Raw genomic sequence first — 18,592 nt, 5'->3', positions numbered from 1 at the left:
TACTTCATCTGTGTTATTCAACAACGAAACTTCTGATAGCTTCACCACAACATATGGTGTTCCTCAAGGATCTATACTGTCTCCACTTCTGTTCAATATTTTTCTTGCCCCATTGCTGACCCTTTGTCAATCCATCGGCTTTAACGTATTTGCCTATGCCGATGATATTCAACTCTTACACCCACTAGACACCAATAACCCTTTGGACATACCATCAATTAATATGAAACTTGAAAAAATACATCAATGGCTGAATAATAATAGACTAGCACTGAATATCAATAAATCAAATGTGATGCTTTTTCCCTGGAAGGATAATTTAAAACTTAACTTTCCGATTACTATCAAGGGTCTTCCGTTGCAACAAGTATATAACATCAAGATTCTAGGAATTATTTTTGATCACAAACTTTCTTTTCATGACCACATCAGTAGTATTGTTAAATCCTCTTTTTTTAGGCTTCGTCAAATTCGTTCTGTTTCTCAATTTCTTTGCGCTAATTCTCTCAATATTCTTATCCACTCTCTTGTTATTTCCAAAATAGACTACTGTAATGCTCTGTTCAACGGAATAGCTCAAAAGGAAATCAAACGTCTACAGATCATTCAAAATACGTCCATTAAGCTCATTTTCAAAGCTAAGAAGTTCGATCACGTAACACCCCTTCTTAAGAAAGCCTACTGGCTTCCAGTTGCCCATCGGGTAACATATAAACTATGTCTGCTTACATTTAAATCTCTTCTTTCTAAAACTCCGGCTTTCATCTACAAGTTATTAATTCCTTACACCTCCAATAGAACATTAAGATCCGCTGAACAGCATTTGCTAACGATTCCTTCCCTTAAAATTATTAATACTAGACGACAGTTGATCTTTTCAGTTACAGCCCCCCAAACTTGGAATTCTCTCCCTAGCCATTTAAGGGAAGAACCCAATATAGAAACATTTAAAGGTAAACTGAAGAGTTTTCTCTTTAAAGATGCCTTTATAAACTAATCATTTAGTCTTTGAACTAATTTTATTTTTCTTTCTACAATTTTATTGAAGTAATTTTTTTATCTTCCCTTTCCTTATGTATCCCCCTTATTTGTTTCTTTAACTTTTATACAAATTGTAATTCTTACCCATCTCCTCCCTTATGTTCCTAGTTTTGTCAAATTTGTCAAGTCTTGTTAGTCTTAGTTTTTTTTATTTATTGTATTATCCCCCTTACTTTGTAATTTTATTAACATGTACATCGCTTAGAATTTAGATTAAGCGATTAATCAAATTATTATTAAACTTGAATTTGACATTAAGAGGAGGTTTGGCTGAGATTGATTTTAGAATCTAATAAGTCTGCATCATGATATCAGGACTCTTCATAAACTGAAGAGAGATCAAAGAATGGTAGAGAGGATGTGGAGCAAGTGTGAGTCAGTAGACATCAGAGAGATATTTGGAAAGATTATGCTTTCTAAGGGTTGGCCAGGTATGAGCAAATTTTTTCTTGTGAGTGACAAGTTCTAAAAAAACAATTTTTGTGTGAGCAACAAGTTCTTAAAAAAAAAAAAAACAACCAACTATTTTCCAGATTTGCAAGTACAGGTATTTTTGTGAGCAACATTCCTCATATGCTCAGCTTAGAGGGAACATAGTTTGCAATATATGTTAACATTATGACAGTCAAAGGAGAATTATTTGAATGTTAGGACTCAGAAAGCTGCTAATTGTCCAAAACAATTGTCTTGAGGTAGTTAGGGATGATTAGCCCCAATGACTGTATAACCCATGGCTTTCAGCGTGGTGATTTTGCAATATTATTTGATGATAAAGTGAGCCGCATTTATGTAACTGTGGAGGATCTGGATGATAGTGTGTAGGAATGGAGAGTGGTGGGAGATGTAAGAGGAGAAACTGGAGGAAGGCAGTGGAAATTTTTGGTGTTGGTCAAGACGACCAGCTTTTATGCATTTTGTCCAATATGCTTACTTCTTGTATATTAGAACCCCCCCTTCCTGCAAGCCCAGTTTAAGGAAGCAAAGCCAGGATTACTATATCAATTGTTGTAGGATTGTGAATTCTTCACTTTGTGAAGGGGCGTTTCTAGATACTTTTCTTCAAAATATAGCTAAACTATTGCTTAGAAGTTCTGAGCTTAGACCCAAGGGTCCTAAAGAATTACAGTCCAGTACTGAATGTGCCATTAAAATGTCTGCACTCAAACAGAAGGACAGGACATTCTAGAGAAAGTCAAATCTATACTGTCGCCTGGGGGAGTTGACTTCAACTTGACGGCAATTAATCAGCCAAATAAAATGAATAATAATAATAATAATAATAACTTTATTTTTGTATACCGCAGTACCAGAATAGTTCAGAGCGGTTTACATGACAAGAGACTGTACATCTACAGCGAAATTTACAAATAAGTCAATCAATCAATATAACTTAGCGAGTCGGGAGCAGGCAAGAAGGAGATAGAGAGGTTATAAACAAGTCAATCGGCATGGTTTAGGAAGTCGGGTGCAGGTAGGGAGAAGGCAGGTAGGTGGGAGGTGCAGGAAGGTGGGAGGTACAAGGCATAGTTAAAAGTAGAGTTACAAGGAGGGCGGAAGTCAGAGATATTTGTCAAAGAGATAAGTTTTGATTGACTTCCTGAAAGTTTGGTAGGAGGGAGAATTAGAGATGAGAGTGGATAGACATTTGTTCCATTTACATGCCTGGAACGCCAGGGATCTGTCGAGGAATCTCTTGTAGATGCAGCACTTTAGGGACGGGAAGGCAAACAAGTGGGCGTTACGTGTGCGGGTGGGGCCCGGATGGAAGTGCTAGAGAAATGTGTAGAGCAGCAATTGCATAATTATCTGGAGACTCAGTTGGTGCTGAAGATTTCAAAAACATAGCACTGAGACTTTATGGACAACAGCCCTGGAAAATGGTTTACTGCTGGATTGCAGTGGTTTTGTGCATTTTTAGAAGGCAGGAAGCAATAGGTGATATTTCTTTAGAATGGATTATGCATTGTGGAGCACCATTGGCTCTCACTTCTTAATTTATTTATTGGAATTTATTAACCACTTATGAATAGATTTACCATAATATCTCTATGACTCCTTTATGTAAAATGCTGAATGGTTTAGGCTTCAGATATCATGCTTTTGCTGATGGCATTCTATTCACTGTGAAGACAAATGGAGAACCAATGTGGGCAGATTGAATTTAGGCTTTGAGGGCTAGATTCTATAAAAGGCGCCTACTTTAATTGCCCAAACCACCTTAACCTTTTCCTATCATAATAAATTTTACGTTACGCTGGTTCCAATTGTAATTATTTTAGCGAAGTTTTGTATTATTCACCGTTATCATTTACAGCTATTGTAAACACAATGGCCCAATAGATGGGACAAATGATAAGTAGAAGGTGTACTGTATGTCCCATGCCATGGGACATACGATGGCAACGACATTTTTTGGAATGTCCCATCATCCGGGACACACGATAGGAAAAGGTTACTAGCTTCAATTATATTTGAGCTTTAACCCTAAATGGTCATGTTTGGAGGCAGTGACAAAGATAGGTGCTGCTAAGTGCAATTCTCTAAAGAACCTAGGCACCTACAATGTAGACCAGTAAAACCCTGGTCTACATTACCGGCACTTAAGTTTTTTGATAGGCGCTGGTAGAGGCGATTCTGTAAACAGCAACTAAGGCCGACACGTTTTTTACTAGGCGCCATTTACAGAATACGGCCCTGAGTGTATAACCATGTAATCAGTTTGAATGCAGGGTAATCTTACTAGGGAAAAAGGAAGTGGGAGCAGATTTTAAAGTCTGAATTAGAACTGATGAGCTCCAAGTGAAACATGCTGTTTACAGTTTGGGAATGTGGATAAATACAATTTGATGTACACATCTCAAAATTGGTTCAAGCGGCTTTTTATCAACTTCATATAATCTGCCAGTTACAACCTCTTGGAAGTAGATAAATTACAGCTTTTAGCCTAGTCTTTGGTTCAATCATGCCTAGATTATGGTGATGCATTTTTGTGGGTTTATCTAAGAAATCATTATCTCAGATACAACTGTTGCAAAAATACTGCAAAATGATTACTGGGAGGACTTATTTTGAAGGATTGTGTTTCTCTCATGCTTCATTTCTGACCCAAAGAAGACAATTAAAAAAAGAACTAACATGTCAACCACACTTCACCTTCAGATTTTTGTTAGAGATGATTAACAAAACAAAACAAACATTTCTAAAATGTCGAGTACTACAAACGGCTTTATATCTCTTGAAGTTTCATTTGATAAACTACGAGGCTTGCAGTGCATTAAGGTGATGCTGTATGTTCAACCAAAATATGATGACTTGCTCACTGGTGGGTTTTCTGCCACACCTAGGCGTAAGAAAGAGCTGAGAAATCTTAATTTTACTGTAGATCTAGCAGGCAGTGAAATATCAGGGAGACCTGATAAGCCATTGCCTGTGGATTGAAATTGGTCCAAAATGAAAACATAGTGGCACCTAACAGTAAAGCAAAACAAATTAAAATAAAATTCTAAAAACCTATAAACTGTCAGGTCAATATTCAGTTTCCAAAGTCAGCAATTTTTCTTTAAATATAGCTGCATTGGTCGCAAAAAATATCCAGTTACTTAACCATCCATTACCCCAGATACAAAATAAGTATCTTATATAATATGTAAACCACTTTGATTGTAATCACAGAAAAGCAGTATATCAATTTCCATCCCCCTCCCTAAAGGAGTAAATCTCTCTCCCTCCCTCTTATCCCCAGATCCAACATCCCTCCCTCTTCTCTTCTCCGTGGTCCTGTTTCTGCATGGGCAAGTTGGGTGTAGAGGGAAAAGAGGAAAAGGAAAAGGGACTTGTATACTGCTTCCACCTTCAAACCACATTCAAAGCAGTTTCCCTATTTATCCCAGTGGGCTCACAATCTATCTAATGTACCTGGGGCAGTGGAGGATCAAATGACTTGCCCAGGGTCACAAGCAGCAGTGTGGGGTTTAAATCCACAATCTCAGGGTATTGAGGCTGTAGCTCTAACCACTAAGCCATAAACAGGCTGCAGGTAGCATATGTGCATTGCTGCGACTGATGGGACCAACAGAAGACCACCTTTAAGGCAAGGGAGTAGGTGATATGAAATCGCTGATAGAGGGAAAGATGCCAGACTGCACCGAAGACAGGGGGTTAGAAGTGAAAGAAAATGAAAAGAAGTTTGGAGGAGACAGGAAATGCCACAATGTGGTTATTTTTTTTATTGTGAATAATAATTAATGCATTATTTGCAGAGTTAACAGATTAAATTGCAGCCCTATTAACCACAGTGGCCAATGTTGAGAACATAGATAAGGCAGTCACCAGAATTTATCCGTAAGGTGACAATATTTGATCGGCAATTAAGATAACTTTAGCCTTCTATTTGTCTCAAGTTATCCAGATAAGTTCTGAATATTGCCACTATTTGGGTACAATCAAGGATACCCTGGCTCTGCCCTGGTACTCTGCATGGTGCCCAGGCAACCAGTAAGGACATCCAGAGCAGAGAATGACATGGGGACAAATTTGTCCCTGTGGGATCTATCTCCACCTCCGACCCGTCCCGCAAGTTCTGTCCCATCCATGCAAGCTCTGTCCTCATCTGCACAAGCCTTGAACACTTTAAAATCATAAGTGATCGAGGCTTATGCAAATAAGGACAGAGCTTGCAGGGATGGGGCAGAGATAGAACTTGCAAGGATGGGAACGGAGATAGAACCCACGGGGAAGGGAGACAAATTTGTTCCCATGTCATTCTCCAATCCAGAAGCACTATCTGGATAATGTCTCTGAATATCCTGGTCAGCTGCCCTTTTCTGGAAAGCAGGTGCTGTTATCTGGATAAGTGCGTTTTGAGTATTGCCCAGTGTATTATCAGCTGTTCAGCAGCAGCTTCTCTCTTTCTAAAATGCATATTTCTGAAACAGGTTTTCAAACCTAAAATAACTTAAGCATCTTCAAATACCTGTAATTTAGAAAGTTCCTCAGCAGAATCATTATCAGGCAGTAATTCTTTTGAAACCATATAGGTGATCCAAGGACAAATTAGACCATAATGACTGCAGGAATTTATCTGCAACAGACAACATTAAAAAAAATTACATCCCATTAAAAGCCTTATAAGTCATGATCAATTTATTTCAGTGTATTTCACTGTCCAAAATCTATCCCAGATATCAGAATAGAGCAGAATCAGAAAAACTGGTTATCTTCATTTATATTTAAGCAGGTAAAAAATACTTTTCACAAACATGTTATTGCCTCAGTTTTTTATCTGTACTGTATTTTCTAACTCCATGCCACCAGACACTGAGGAATTTTAATAGAACTGGACTGAAAACTGCAAGTAGAAAAATCAGACAACAGTTTCAGAAGGTTACAACAAACATTAACAAAAGCCTAGGTGACAACATTTTTTTTTACTGGACTACTGTAGGCTAACATGAAACATCTGGGCAACTAATAAAATATTAGCTTTAGAGAATGATACGTGGATGGGGGTCCCGCAGTAAATTCGCAGAAACTGGGGAGGGGGGGGGGAGTGGGGAATCAGCAAATTTAATGCAGGTGCAAAAGCTTTTTACCATCCCACGTGAGCGGTAAAAAACCATGCTCCCGTGGTCAAATGTGATTGCCACAGACCGACCCCTCTGATTCCCTTCCCACTTCCCCTCCAGTTTTACCCATGGGGCAGGAAGTTATATCGGAAAGAGGGACTCAGCAGAAGGAAGGTCCTGGAGCAGGCCTGTGAAGTTTTTTCTTTGGTCACTGAAGCATGGGGGGGGGAAGAGAGGTGTTGGACCCATGTGGTGGGGGAAATGGAGCTGGAGGGAAGAGGGAAAGGTGCTGGACCTATATGGTGGGGGGAAGGGAGGGGTTAGAGAGAAGTGTTGGACCTATGGGAGGGGAGGTAGAGAGGTATTGGACCCATGGAAGGGGTACTGAGGGGAGATAGATGCTGGACCTGCAAGAAGGAGGAGAGAATGAGATGATGAACCAAAGGGATGAAGGAAGAAGTGAAAGACTGAACACAGGGGAGTTGTGTTGTGCTGTTGGGCACTGGGAGAGGTCCTGTTGGGAGCCCCGGAGTGTACTGCTGCTGCCTACCTCGGCAAACTTTCTGACCTTTGCTGGGACTGGTACGGGCCTGCAGGCAGGCATCTGGAGAGACGGACCACTGACGTCATTGGGTCCATCTCTCCCAGCATAAAAAACTCAGTGCAGCCACAGGGTGTGGCCAAAGGGGCACGCCAAGCCCCTTGGAGCCATGAGGAGTAGAGGAGCTGGGAAGATCTTTATCCAGGTACTTTTTTTACATTAATTGTTTCCTATCATAAAATATGGACAAAAGAAAAATTAAACCTAAACTCAAAAGTTCAACTCCAGCAACTATTGTCCTAATGGACAAACATCTAAAAATAATTTGAAATACTTCAGTATCAGCTCTCTCTATGGAGTCATCTTCACTCTCGGAAGCTTCATTAAACCCTCTCGACCAAAATCCTCCTCCTACACCAATATGTAGTGTATGTGGGTCTCAAGTTAGTCCCACTAATCCTACTGAGTCGGAAGTTCTTCCTGGTGATACTAATAAAATTGCTTTTACTGAAATTCCTAAGGCGCTTGAAATTTCAAGTGACCCGGGGGTCTATTCCAGAAGGTTCGCAAGATATTACACTTAAAGACTTGTGGTTAGCAATAACTAGAGTGGAGGGGTTTCTGAGGTCAACAGTAAGACAGACAGTGGATTTTACACAAGCAGTCCTGTTCATAAAATGGAGAATGTAGATCCAATTTAGGTGTTCTGGATAAGAGGATGAGTATTGTGGAATCACAAGTCATTACTTTTCAAACTGTTTCTACCTCTGCTGTTAAGGACTCTTGCGTTAACCATTCTAGGTTAGAAATAATAGAGAATAGTTTTAGAACAAGGAATCTCCGCTTGGTTAACTTCCCAGTAACCCACTTGCTTTCACCTGAAATATTGTTAAAAAATTATTTAAGGAAATACTGGGGTTACCCAATGCTGAGACCTTTCCTATTAATAATTATTACTATATTCCCCAGAAGATGTTAAGAGTCCAACCAGGATATGGACCAGCTGGTATCACCTGAAATAAATTTGACTGAATTTTTAGAGGATAGCCAAGATATGATCCAGACTCAGTCTACCCTGGTAATAACTTGTATGAGTGAGATGGATAAGGCATTATTAATGAAACTATATTTCAAAAACAGATTAACAAAGTTTTGAGGAGACTTAGAATTTTTCCAGATGTCTCCAGAGCCACCCAATATTATGGCCCTCTCTACACCTGTCTTAATATTAAACTACACCATGCGTCGATCACTGGGACAGGGACATAGCTTGTGGAGACAGGGACAAACTTTGTTCCCATGTCATTCTCTATTTTGTATGACCAAAATGTTTGTCAAATAGAATATAGAAGGATTATTTTTTTTTTTACCAGCTCTTCTGGTGTTTTCAGTGGTTTTGTGTCAGGAGGTTGCCTCCCAGCTATCCTACAGATGTAATGAGATATAAGCTTGAAGAGGAGGTCCTGGAGCACAGCTTCCCGAGGACATGCCACGAGAAGAGCTTCCCAGAAATCTACTAGTAACTGAGGGGTTCTATCTCCATCTGCATGCTGTTCGCATAACACCTGAAAACAAGAAAAATAAGTGAATGTGAAAAGAACAGTCATAGGGGAATAGAGGCAAATAAGACATTAAGGGGTAAATTAAAAAAGGGCACCAACAACATTTGGGTTGGATGATGCTCACTTAAGTACAAATTCTGTAACAGTATAAACACTTGCAGCCTTTTGGTGTAAATGCTTGCACCTAACTAGAGGAGTGATTCTATTTCAAATTTGTACCTAACTACTCCTGGAATTAATAAGGTATAAAAACAACCAGGAAAGGGGTTGGCTTTAAACTGTGAGAACGATGAAGTTTAGATTGTAAATAAACCTTCAAGAACAAGTCAGCTTCCTGAAGTCCAATTTTGCTGTTTTCATATAAAGCCACCATAGAGGCCACAAGCAATCCAGGCTGAGTCTTCTTCAAGTGAATGGCCAGCTCTGTTGAAACAATTTCTCCATTCATGTGATGCATCAGTAGTCTTGGTTCAATCATAAACCCATACACCATCATCATCTACATATAAAAACAAATGATTCATTAGAAGATTAGATTCTTACCTTGATACTCTTCTTTCTGTTAAAAGTCATAGGCGTCTATGTGAATATCCCTTGGTCGAGAGTTGCTTGCAGAAGGATGTCAATCACTTCTTTCAGCTCCTCCTCCTTCACCAGTGGGAGTATAGCACCCTCTTCAGTTTGTACCAAAGCAGTCGAGCTCCAGTATAAGAAAATAAATTAGGAGGAGGGGCATGGGGAACTTCCACAAGAACACCATATATGTCTGTTCTGCTCTGTAACTCATGAAAAAGAACAATAATTAGCAAGAACTTACAACATGGGTGTACCAACGAACCAACCTGCTGTGTGCAACTAGCCCTAACACAAAGGGGCTCCAAAATTCAACAAATTCATTAGGGAGAGATAAAAATGCAGCCAGCTCCCTGAAACCCCAAGGGATTAACACACAGGTCCCACAGTCTGCACTCAAGCCTCTAATAAATCAGAAGGCAAGCTAGCTCCCAGAGGAACAGACCCTGAGTTTGAGCATGCACAAAGCAAGCGGGGTCAGCAGGCAAACCCAGGAGTTGCCCTGCGAACTGCAGACTTCCTTTGTGGAGTCTGCATCCTCTCTCAGGCAGAGTTGCCCCACTTGAGGGGACCTCTGGCACAAATTGGATGAAAAAAAACAAAACCTAAAAATAATAAAAAACAGAGCAGATCAGAACACACCTTCTCTTAGACATGCATATTTAAGGGGAAAATAATATTCATTTACTGTGGTGGGGGATGGGTATGTAGATTTTGGTCTTTGTATAAATGTAAGGATGGGGTATATAACGTGTTTTTATGTGTTCAAAGATTATTACTGATCAAGGGGGAAAAGGGGAGATAAATTCTAAATTGATGTTTTGCAGATTATTAAGTGTTGTATTTAAGTTAAAAATGTTTTATTTGCTTATATACTTATTGTAAGTTCTAAAAATGAATAAATAATTTTTTTTAAAAAAAAGAACACACCTTCTCAACTTACTTGCAGAAGGAAAAACTGAAGAGAGAACTATACTCCATTGGTGAAAGAGGAGGCGCTGAAAGATGTTATAGACATCCTTTTGCAGGCAATTTGCGACCAGGGGATATTCACCTACAGTTCAGACTCCTATGTCTTTGCAACTGAGCATGCAATTAAGGGACTCATTTCCTAATTCTATTAATGGGATTTAATGTACATTATGCTTAAAGAGAACCATTTACTAAGCACACTAACATGTCAATGTATATTAGTAAATGAGGATCTGAATATGCAAATTCAAATATTCTACAACAATTTTCTAAAAGATAAAATACAAAACACTTTATAGCTGCTGCTAATGCTACTTATATAATTTTAGTTAGCCTTGTTTAGTCCACCTAAATATTCCTCTTGTTTACTTAATTGTAAGCTTCACTGGAAGGCCCATTTCCCTTCTGTCTGTATAGCACTATGTAACATTGCAACACCATATAAAATGCAGTAGTAGATATAAATGGCCTAGGATTGTGAAAAATTGTGCATTATAAAAACTTATGGGTTGATATTCAATAGGGTTATATAATATAATTAGTGACAGTTGCTAAAAACATATAAAGAGCACATTAATGAATTTTAAGCAACACTATACTCATATATTAAGGTTGCATGTTAATTGCGATTAATGCTACGATTGACATGTTAATTATTTATTAAGTATTTAAATCTACTGTATAATCTTGTATGTCCAATTCACTCCATTGTGAATGTTTACTTGTAAACCGTTCTGAGCTACTGGGAGGACGGGATAAAAAATCTAAATAAATAAATAAATATTAATCACAATTTTAAAAATTTAATTGCGATTGAGTATGAGTAATTAATCACCCACAGCTCTGACTTTTACCGCATGCATGGTCAGTCAGTCTGGTATTTCATCTCATCTGTCCTCCCTTGCCAGGTCTCAACACGGCCGTCTTCCTTTCCTCCCTACCCTCCAGGACCCAATGTGATTGCTCACCTCTCCCTTCCCTCCCCCCCACGACACAACACTGCTCAGCCTAACTTTAAATGCTGTCTTTGGCCCTGCAGCCTGCATTAGATTTATCTCTGACTTGGAGTCTCCTCTAAAAACAGCAAGTTAGATCAGGAGGGGCTCCAGATCATAGGGAAAAGACCCCAAGCAGGCAGCCTTTCTGTAGGTCTGCTGCTGGCCTACAGGGCTGAAGACAGCATTTAAAGGTAGGCTGAGTAGAGTTGGGTCCAGGGGAAAAAGAAGGGAGTGGTAAGCAGGTGGATAGGATGGGCCTTGTTGGGGGGGGGGGCAGAGAGACAGACAGAATAGTATTGTATAATGGACAGTCCAGGATTGGTGCTCTTTATAGAATAAAGTGTAGTGATGTTCTGCGAGGAGTTACAACAACTGAAACGAGGTATACATCCTGGTGCGCAACTATGGCGCATATCCTCACTATAGTATAATACTGCATGCATTTTAACGGAATGCCCCTTACCTACCCATGTCTTTTCCATGGCCTCACCCCCTTTACAGATCCACATGGAAACACGAATGCATTTGTTTTCATGCAAATCTGCTGTTTTTGCCTCTTTTTGAGTGTTTTGATCTCTTACAGAATATTGCCTAGTAGAAAGGTATGCACAATGATTTGATGGATAATATCTTGCCTGTGGGTGAGCGTGTAACTGTGCTCAAACAGTATAATTAATTTTCACACATTTTGGCTTCAGGGCTGGTGTTAAGTGATTGTGCATGAAATGTAAGCATATTTTCTGTAACTTGTGGTAAGTATTTTATAAAGAAAAGTAGGCACCTGCTTACCCTCTTATCCTAGGTACCTTGTTATAAAATTAGCCTCATCGTGAAAAGGAAATTTCTTACAGACTGCCCCGGCATTATGGGGGCACTTCTATATAATGAAACACTAACATCTACCACCTGGCCGCTCACTCATGTCTGAAACAGCCTGGAAATGCTCTTATTCACATTTCATACTCAGATTATGGCACGTCATCCCCCCCATCCATCAGATTGTTAAACAGTCTATGGAACTTCAGGAAGGCCGTGAAAACCTTCCTCTTTACAAACCCAGCTCTTCAACGACTTGCGTCTGCACCCCTGACTGATGGATCTCAAAAGCACCACCTAACAAACCAAACGGACTCTCACCTAAACCTGCATGCCACCACAAGTCTAACTTAATCTACTACCATTAAGACTATATTTTCAAGTCTGTATGTTATACATTTTTTAAATAAAGTCCTTTTCAGGAACATTGTCTCTCCACAGTGTTTCTTTGATTTTCCTATACTGTAAAAGTCTACTAAGTCTGTATTTCCCACCAAAGTTTGTCCTGCCTATACTCTGAATGTACTCTTGTGACCCGTTCTGGGCTCCTTTGGGAGGACGGGCTAAATAAATGAATGAATGAATTAATTAAATGTGTCAATGTTTCAAGAAGTAGCATACATGTGTGCATATGTTACATACATACCAAAATTCTACCTAAATACACGTGTATCTTGCATAGCACATATTTAACAGGTTGGCATACACATGGGCAGCACTCACATTATACAAGTGTCTTATATAAATAGGTATGTACTGTATGTATCTCCAGCACTTAGGCATGATCATTTATAGCAGCTCCTTACAGAATTTGAGTAATTAAGGAGAGTGAGTGTGTGTGTTTGGGGGAAGGGGGTTTCCCACCTAAATCTAGAGATAGTGATATTAAGCATTATCCATATAGATATAGGGTCCAATTCTATAAATGATGTCTAACTGCACCTAACTTGTAGGCAACATTAGCTGCAGTTGTCAAATCAACCACTAGGTACTACTTATAGAATCATGCTTAGCTGTGCCTAGGCGTCCTAAAGGTAGGGGCCAGTATATTAAGCCAAGTTTTGCTGGCTTAATCTGCCGGTGCCTAACTACAACACCTACCAATGCCTAAGTTAACCACGCCTATTCTCTACCACAACCACACCTACTTTTCAGAAAGGTGTTAGGCATCGGAGGGCGCCTCAAGCCAAGGCACTTTGGTGTTCCTAGGCGCTATGCTGATATCCGAGCGCAACCTAAATTATCAATTTAAAAACTGTTTTTATGTGCAATGAATGTAATGAAAAAAGAAAGAAACATGGCCTTAATTATAATACAATAAAATTAGTCAATGGACTCCATATATCTTTAAAAGACTTATTATTCCCAAAACGTTCTGCCATCATCTTTTCATACTTGTACGTTGTACACACAGTTACCCACCAAAAAGTAAAATTAACCCTATCATGATTTTTCCAATTATGGGTAATCAGCTGAACCCCTATTCCTGTCAATATCATGAAAAGGCAATTGGGGAGGGGGGGGGGAATATATTTTGAAAAGTTTACTTATTTCATTATAATATTGAAATTATTTTATATGTATTATTTTTCAAATAATAAGTTCAGGAGGGGAGGAAATGATTATTAATGTAATAATTATATAGTTAATAATGTGTTCTTGTGCAGTTTTTCTGATATATCAATTGTATTACATTATTGAAGTTTGAAAATCAATGAAGATTTAAAAAAAACCTGTTTTTAATGGCGTAAACCATGCCGTTTAACCCATTAGAAAACAATTAAGTTGCATGTGAATTTTAGTTAGGCATCGCTAGGTATTCATGATTAGGGATCCTAGCGGCACCGAACCTAAGCACCATTTATAGAATTTCCCCCCTACAGTTTAATTTAGGCTACCAAAAATAACCACTCAGCTCTAAGGAAAGCAGCTGAATATCACTGACTATCTATATACTAATGGTGCATGCCAATGCATGTGGATATTCTATGCCACTACTTCTACGACAGCAGCACTGAAAACATACAAAATGTTTAAATCCTGCAGTCAGCTTTTCTTCTAAAACCTGGCTGGCAGGGTTCAAATACTAACTCATTATATGAAAGCAAATTTATTCTTTTCTTGCACTAGTTAGCTGCTAATTGCACAAGCAGAAAGAATTGTTCAAACTGAACTTGCAGACTACCTCTGTATGCCGCTCCATCTCGGTTCTGTATGCCACAAGATCCTTTATTTTTAGTGCCGTGGCTGCCTTTGCAAGTGTCACCATGACCGACGGGTGTGCGGTATCTAATTTTTGTAAACAGTCCATTGCTGTTCGAGGAGGAACATTTTTCAAGGAAGTACTGCACAAGGCGTGAGGCAACTGAGTTGGTTCAACAGTGCTGAATATCTGCAACACTTTTGCAGCGAGTTCCTATGCAAAAAATTATTTCAAAACAGAAAATAAGAAAAACACAATATAAACAGATACTGTATTTTTTGCTCTATAAGATGCACTTTTCCCCCCCCCCCCCAAAAAAAAAGTGGGTGGAAATAAGGGTGTGTCTTAAGGAGCGAATATTTAAAAAAAAAATAAAAACCTGTAACTTTTTTTCATTCAGGCGGTTAAGCGCGCTTTCCACGCTCCTACTTTGTTGGATAGCTGCCTCCCGATTGCTCCCTTCCCCAAGGGCCCTGACTCGGTACTGCCAGGGAAGGGAAGCATATTACCGCCACTGCTGACAGCAGTTGAAGCACCAGTAACACTCAACGGCTCCTTCCCCTCAGGACTCTGCTTCGGTCTGGCGGGGCAGGAAAGTGCCGCTCCGCCTCTGCTTGCTGTAAATGAACCCCAGCTACCGACAGAGCAGAGATAAATATTTTCAGTCTGGGTGTAGCATCTAAATTTCTGATGTATATATTCCCCTCCAGAGCGCTATTTTTTATTTACAGATGAGCGCTAGGACCTTGGGGGGCTGATTTTTTCTTGCAGCTCACAGGAAAGCCACGATGAACATCAGTTCCCACTCAGGGTTGCCTTAGGCCGCAGCGGGGAATGAAAAAAAAAAGGTACAATCGATGCCGCTTGCTCCTTCCCCCCCAGGGCCCTTAGGTGGGGAAGCCCATTGCCGCCGTTGCCGAGTAATCACAAGTCGGCAAAATCGACAGGCCAACAAAGGAAAGCTCCAGCGCAAGATACTACTACTACTATTGAGATAGGGGCTTAAGTCCTTCACCTTCTTCAGTGATAGACTTTACACGGAAGAATGCTACATGGAAAGGAGTGGATTCAGACTTCACTGAAAGAGAGCAGGGGAACCGATCAGGAGGCAGCCGTCCAGCAAGGCAGGAGCACGGAAAACACGCTGGACCACCAGGATGAAAAAAAAAAAGGTACCGGGGGGCTGCCTACCACTAGAACTGCCTGGGGCACACATAATTACACCTATTCCAGAGCAGGCGTACATACACGTATGTACCTACTTTCCCTGTAGTAAAATAGGTACAGTACAATAAATATCTATACTCTGTTATGGCCTAAAAGTAGAGAATTTAGTACTTGGTCAAGAAAGTTAAGATCTTAGGTTTACAAAATTCATCTCCGTGGAATAATTTTTACATTAAAGAGAGGCTCTCTGATGCTGCTGTGAAGATCCAGTTAATGCTATCGTAGCATATCAATAATATCAGCTCTGCTTGCAGTCTTATAAAGCTTCAGCAGCCTCATAAGACTGCTGCTGAAGCCTTGGCGGCCATTTTTTGCTGTGGAGAAAGAATGGGCAGGACCGAGTAGGAATTGCTCCCGCCCCACTGAACTACTAGACCACCAGAAAATCATGGTAGGCCTTGGACGTTACTCTTGCTTGGGATGGAGGAAGGGAACATTAGCTGCTGGCTGGTAGGGATGAGGGTTGGGGCACGGACACGGGCTGAAGTCTGCCGGTTCGGAGGGGTTTTGTGGCAGCAGATGGGGAGGGGGGGGGCATGAAAACTCAAATATAAACCAAGACCCCCATTTTTATGGCCCAAAAATCTCAGTTTATATTTTGGTATATATGATATTCATTTCAGATTTCTTTGCAGCAATCTCAGCGACAGAACCTGCAGCAAATAAAGCCATTTGGGAAAAATTACCATGTTAATGAGACTAATTAAAAACAAAATATTAACACTGGGTTTTACTAAATGGCAGTAGAGGCTTCTACCGTGGGCCGGAAAGTTAAATGCTCGTAGAATTCCTATGAGTGTCGAAGCATTTAATTTGCTGGCTCGTGGTAGAAACCTCTACTGCCATTTAAGAAAAGGATCTATAAGTGATAAAAATTGTTACTTCCAACAAATGAAACAAGTTAGGTGTAATGGCCTAGGAAAGGGGGGGGGAACAGAGGAAGGGGGGAGAGAGAGGGGGGGGGAGCGAAGCACCCTGGGTGCTGTCTTGACCATGGCACTGACATCTCTCCTTCACTCCCCCACAGTGATGGGGGTGGTCTCTCAAATGCACTTCCCTCGCTGCCTCTTCAAGTCTTCTAGTCTTAACCAGCAGAGAGCAGGAATTCCTCCCCGCTGCTCATGCCGGCCCCTGTTCGTGGAACCAAGAAGTTACATCAGAGGGCAGGCTCAAGCTGGCATGAGTAGTAGGTGCGACTCTGCTAGCTGCTGGTGAAAACCAGAAAAAAAAAATTTTAAGGAGGTAGGGGTGGGGGGGAAGTGCATTTAAGAAGTAGGGGCAGAGATGCCAGGCTCCAGCTTCCCTCATTATGCCACTGGTTAGGTACTTACTTCACTCAGATCTTCGTCCAGGTCTTCCGACAGGGAGTGTTTCAGGTAAAACAAAAACCCCTTCCCATAGTCCTCTCTACCTCCTCCTATGACTGAATTTCCTTGTTTCAGAATATCAGACATTGATAATGCAGACATCTTGTAGTATGGTAAAGCAAGGTGGGAAAATTTAGTGTTGAACCTTAAAACACAAAAATAATTTTTTAAAAATTATGTAATATAATAAAGATTATGATTCTCTAACCAAAACAAGTTTTAAGCAAAAAAACAAACAAACCCTTATTCAGCAGAGATTCCATACATAAAATAGAAAAATTGGATGATAATTTCTTTCTGAAACCTTCTGTTACTTTTGAATATCAGGATGCCCCATTTTAATTCAGGTTACAGTCCTCATCAACATCTCTTCTATTTCTAGGCAAGAATCCAAAGCTCTACCCAGTACTGTGCTTGGGTTCCAACTGCCGAAATCTCCATCAAAATCTACTCCAGCCCATCTACACCCTCCCAGCCATTGAAGCCTTCTCCAGCCCATCCAGCCCCAAACGGCCATATACAGACCGTGCAAGTCTGCCTAGTACTGGCTTTAGTTCAATATTTAATATTATTTTCTGATTCTACATCCTCTGTGAGAATACACAAAAGGGAGAGAGAAAATCCAACGTGGTCTGCAGTAAAATACAGCAGCAGAAAACAACGAACAAACTGCAGATAATGTACAAGATGCAGGCATAGTTTATTAATAAATGCAGTAACATATACAACCTTATAGCCAACCAAGGGACCCGACACGGTCCGTGTTTCGGATAACACGCCTTCCTCAGGGGTCCATGGTGGTTAAGGTATAAAGCAATATTGCATAAAAGATAACAAACACAAGCCAATCACAATCAAATGGGGTCAAGTAAGTCTTGCGCAGTTGTTTTCTATATCCTCTGTGTTCATCCTACGTCTCTTTGAACTCAGTCACCGTTTTCCTTTCCGCCACCTCTCTCGGGAGCGCATTCCAGGCATCCACCACCCTTCTCTGTAAAGTAGAATTTCCTAACATTGCTCTTGAATCTACCACCTCTCAACCTCAAAATTATGTCCTCTGGTTTTACCATTTTCCTTTCTCTGGAAAAGATTTTGTTCTACATTAATACCCTTCAAGTATTTGAACGTTTGAATCATATCTCTCCTGTCCTTCCTTTCCTCTAGGGTATACATATTCATGGCTTCCAGTCTCTCCTCATACGTCTTCTGGCGCAAGCCTCCTATCATTTTCGTCACCCTCCTCTGGACCGCTTCAAGTCTTCTTACGTCCTTCACCAGATACGGTCTCCAAAACTGAACACAATACTCCAAGTGGCGCCTCACCAATGACCTGTACAGGGGCATCAACACCTTCTTTCTTCTACTGGCTACGCCTCTCTTTCTACAGCCCAGCATCCTTCTGGCAGCAACCACTGCTTTGTCAAAAAGGACTCCCAGGTATTCTAATGATTGTGTGGGCTGCAGCTGGCTCTTCCTGAGGTTGACAATCCAGCCCAGGTCTTCCAGCACCTGGAGCACTCACTCCATGTGCCATTCCTCTGTCAGCAGGGAGCTCTAATCAGCCAGTTGTCCATGTAAGGGTGAACCTAGAGACCCATCTTTCGCAGGTAAGCCGCCACTACCACCATTATCTTGGTGAAGGTCCGGGGCACTGTTGCCAGCCCAAAGGGCAGGGCTGAGATCTGGTAATGCTATTCCAGTACATGACAACACAAAAATTTGCGGTAG

General features: G+C 40.5%; 1 protein-coding gene across 2 annotated transcripts in view; it reads right to left on the bottom strand.

Moving 5' to 3' along the window:
• The window catches only part of HPS3 (HPS3 biogenesis of lysosomal organelles complex 2 subunit 1), a 48,199-nt gene that overhangs the window by 5,472 nt on the left and 24,135 nt on the right, over window positions 1-18,592 (bottom strand). For both annotated transcript variants that reach the window (XM_033957794.1, XM_033957795.1), the window contains exons 10-14: window positions 16,829-17,009; window positions 14,253-14,483; window positions 9,022-9,207; window positions 8,517-8,711; window positions 6,014-6,121 (exon numbers count right to left, since the gene is read on the bottom strand). In XM_033957794.1, coding sequence (XP_033813685.1) covers window positions 6,014-6,121; window positions 8,517-8,711; window positions 9,022-9,207; window positions 14,253-14,483; window positions 16,829-17,009 — 901 coding nt within the window. The remainder of the gene's footprint in view (window positions 1-6,013; window positions 6,122-8,516; window positions 8,712-9,021; window positions 9,208-14,252; window positions 14,484-16,828; window positions 17,010-18,592) is intronic.

Source organism: Geotrypetes seraphini, chromosome 9, assembly GCF_902459505.1.
Source record: "Geotrypetes seraphini chromosome 9, aGeoSer1.1, whole genome shotgun sequence".
Lineage (NCBI taxonomy): Eukaryota > Metazoa > Chordata > Amphibia > Gymnophiona > Dermophiidae > Geotrypetes > Geotrypetes seraphini.
Note: the sequence above shows the minus strand (reverse complement) of the source record. Positions and strands in the feature narration are given on the sequence as shown.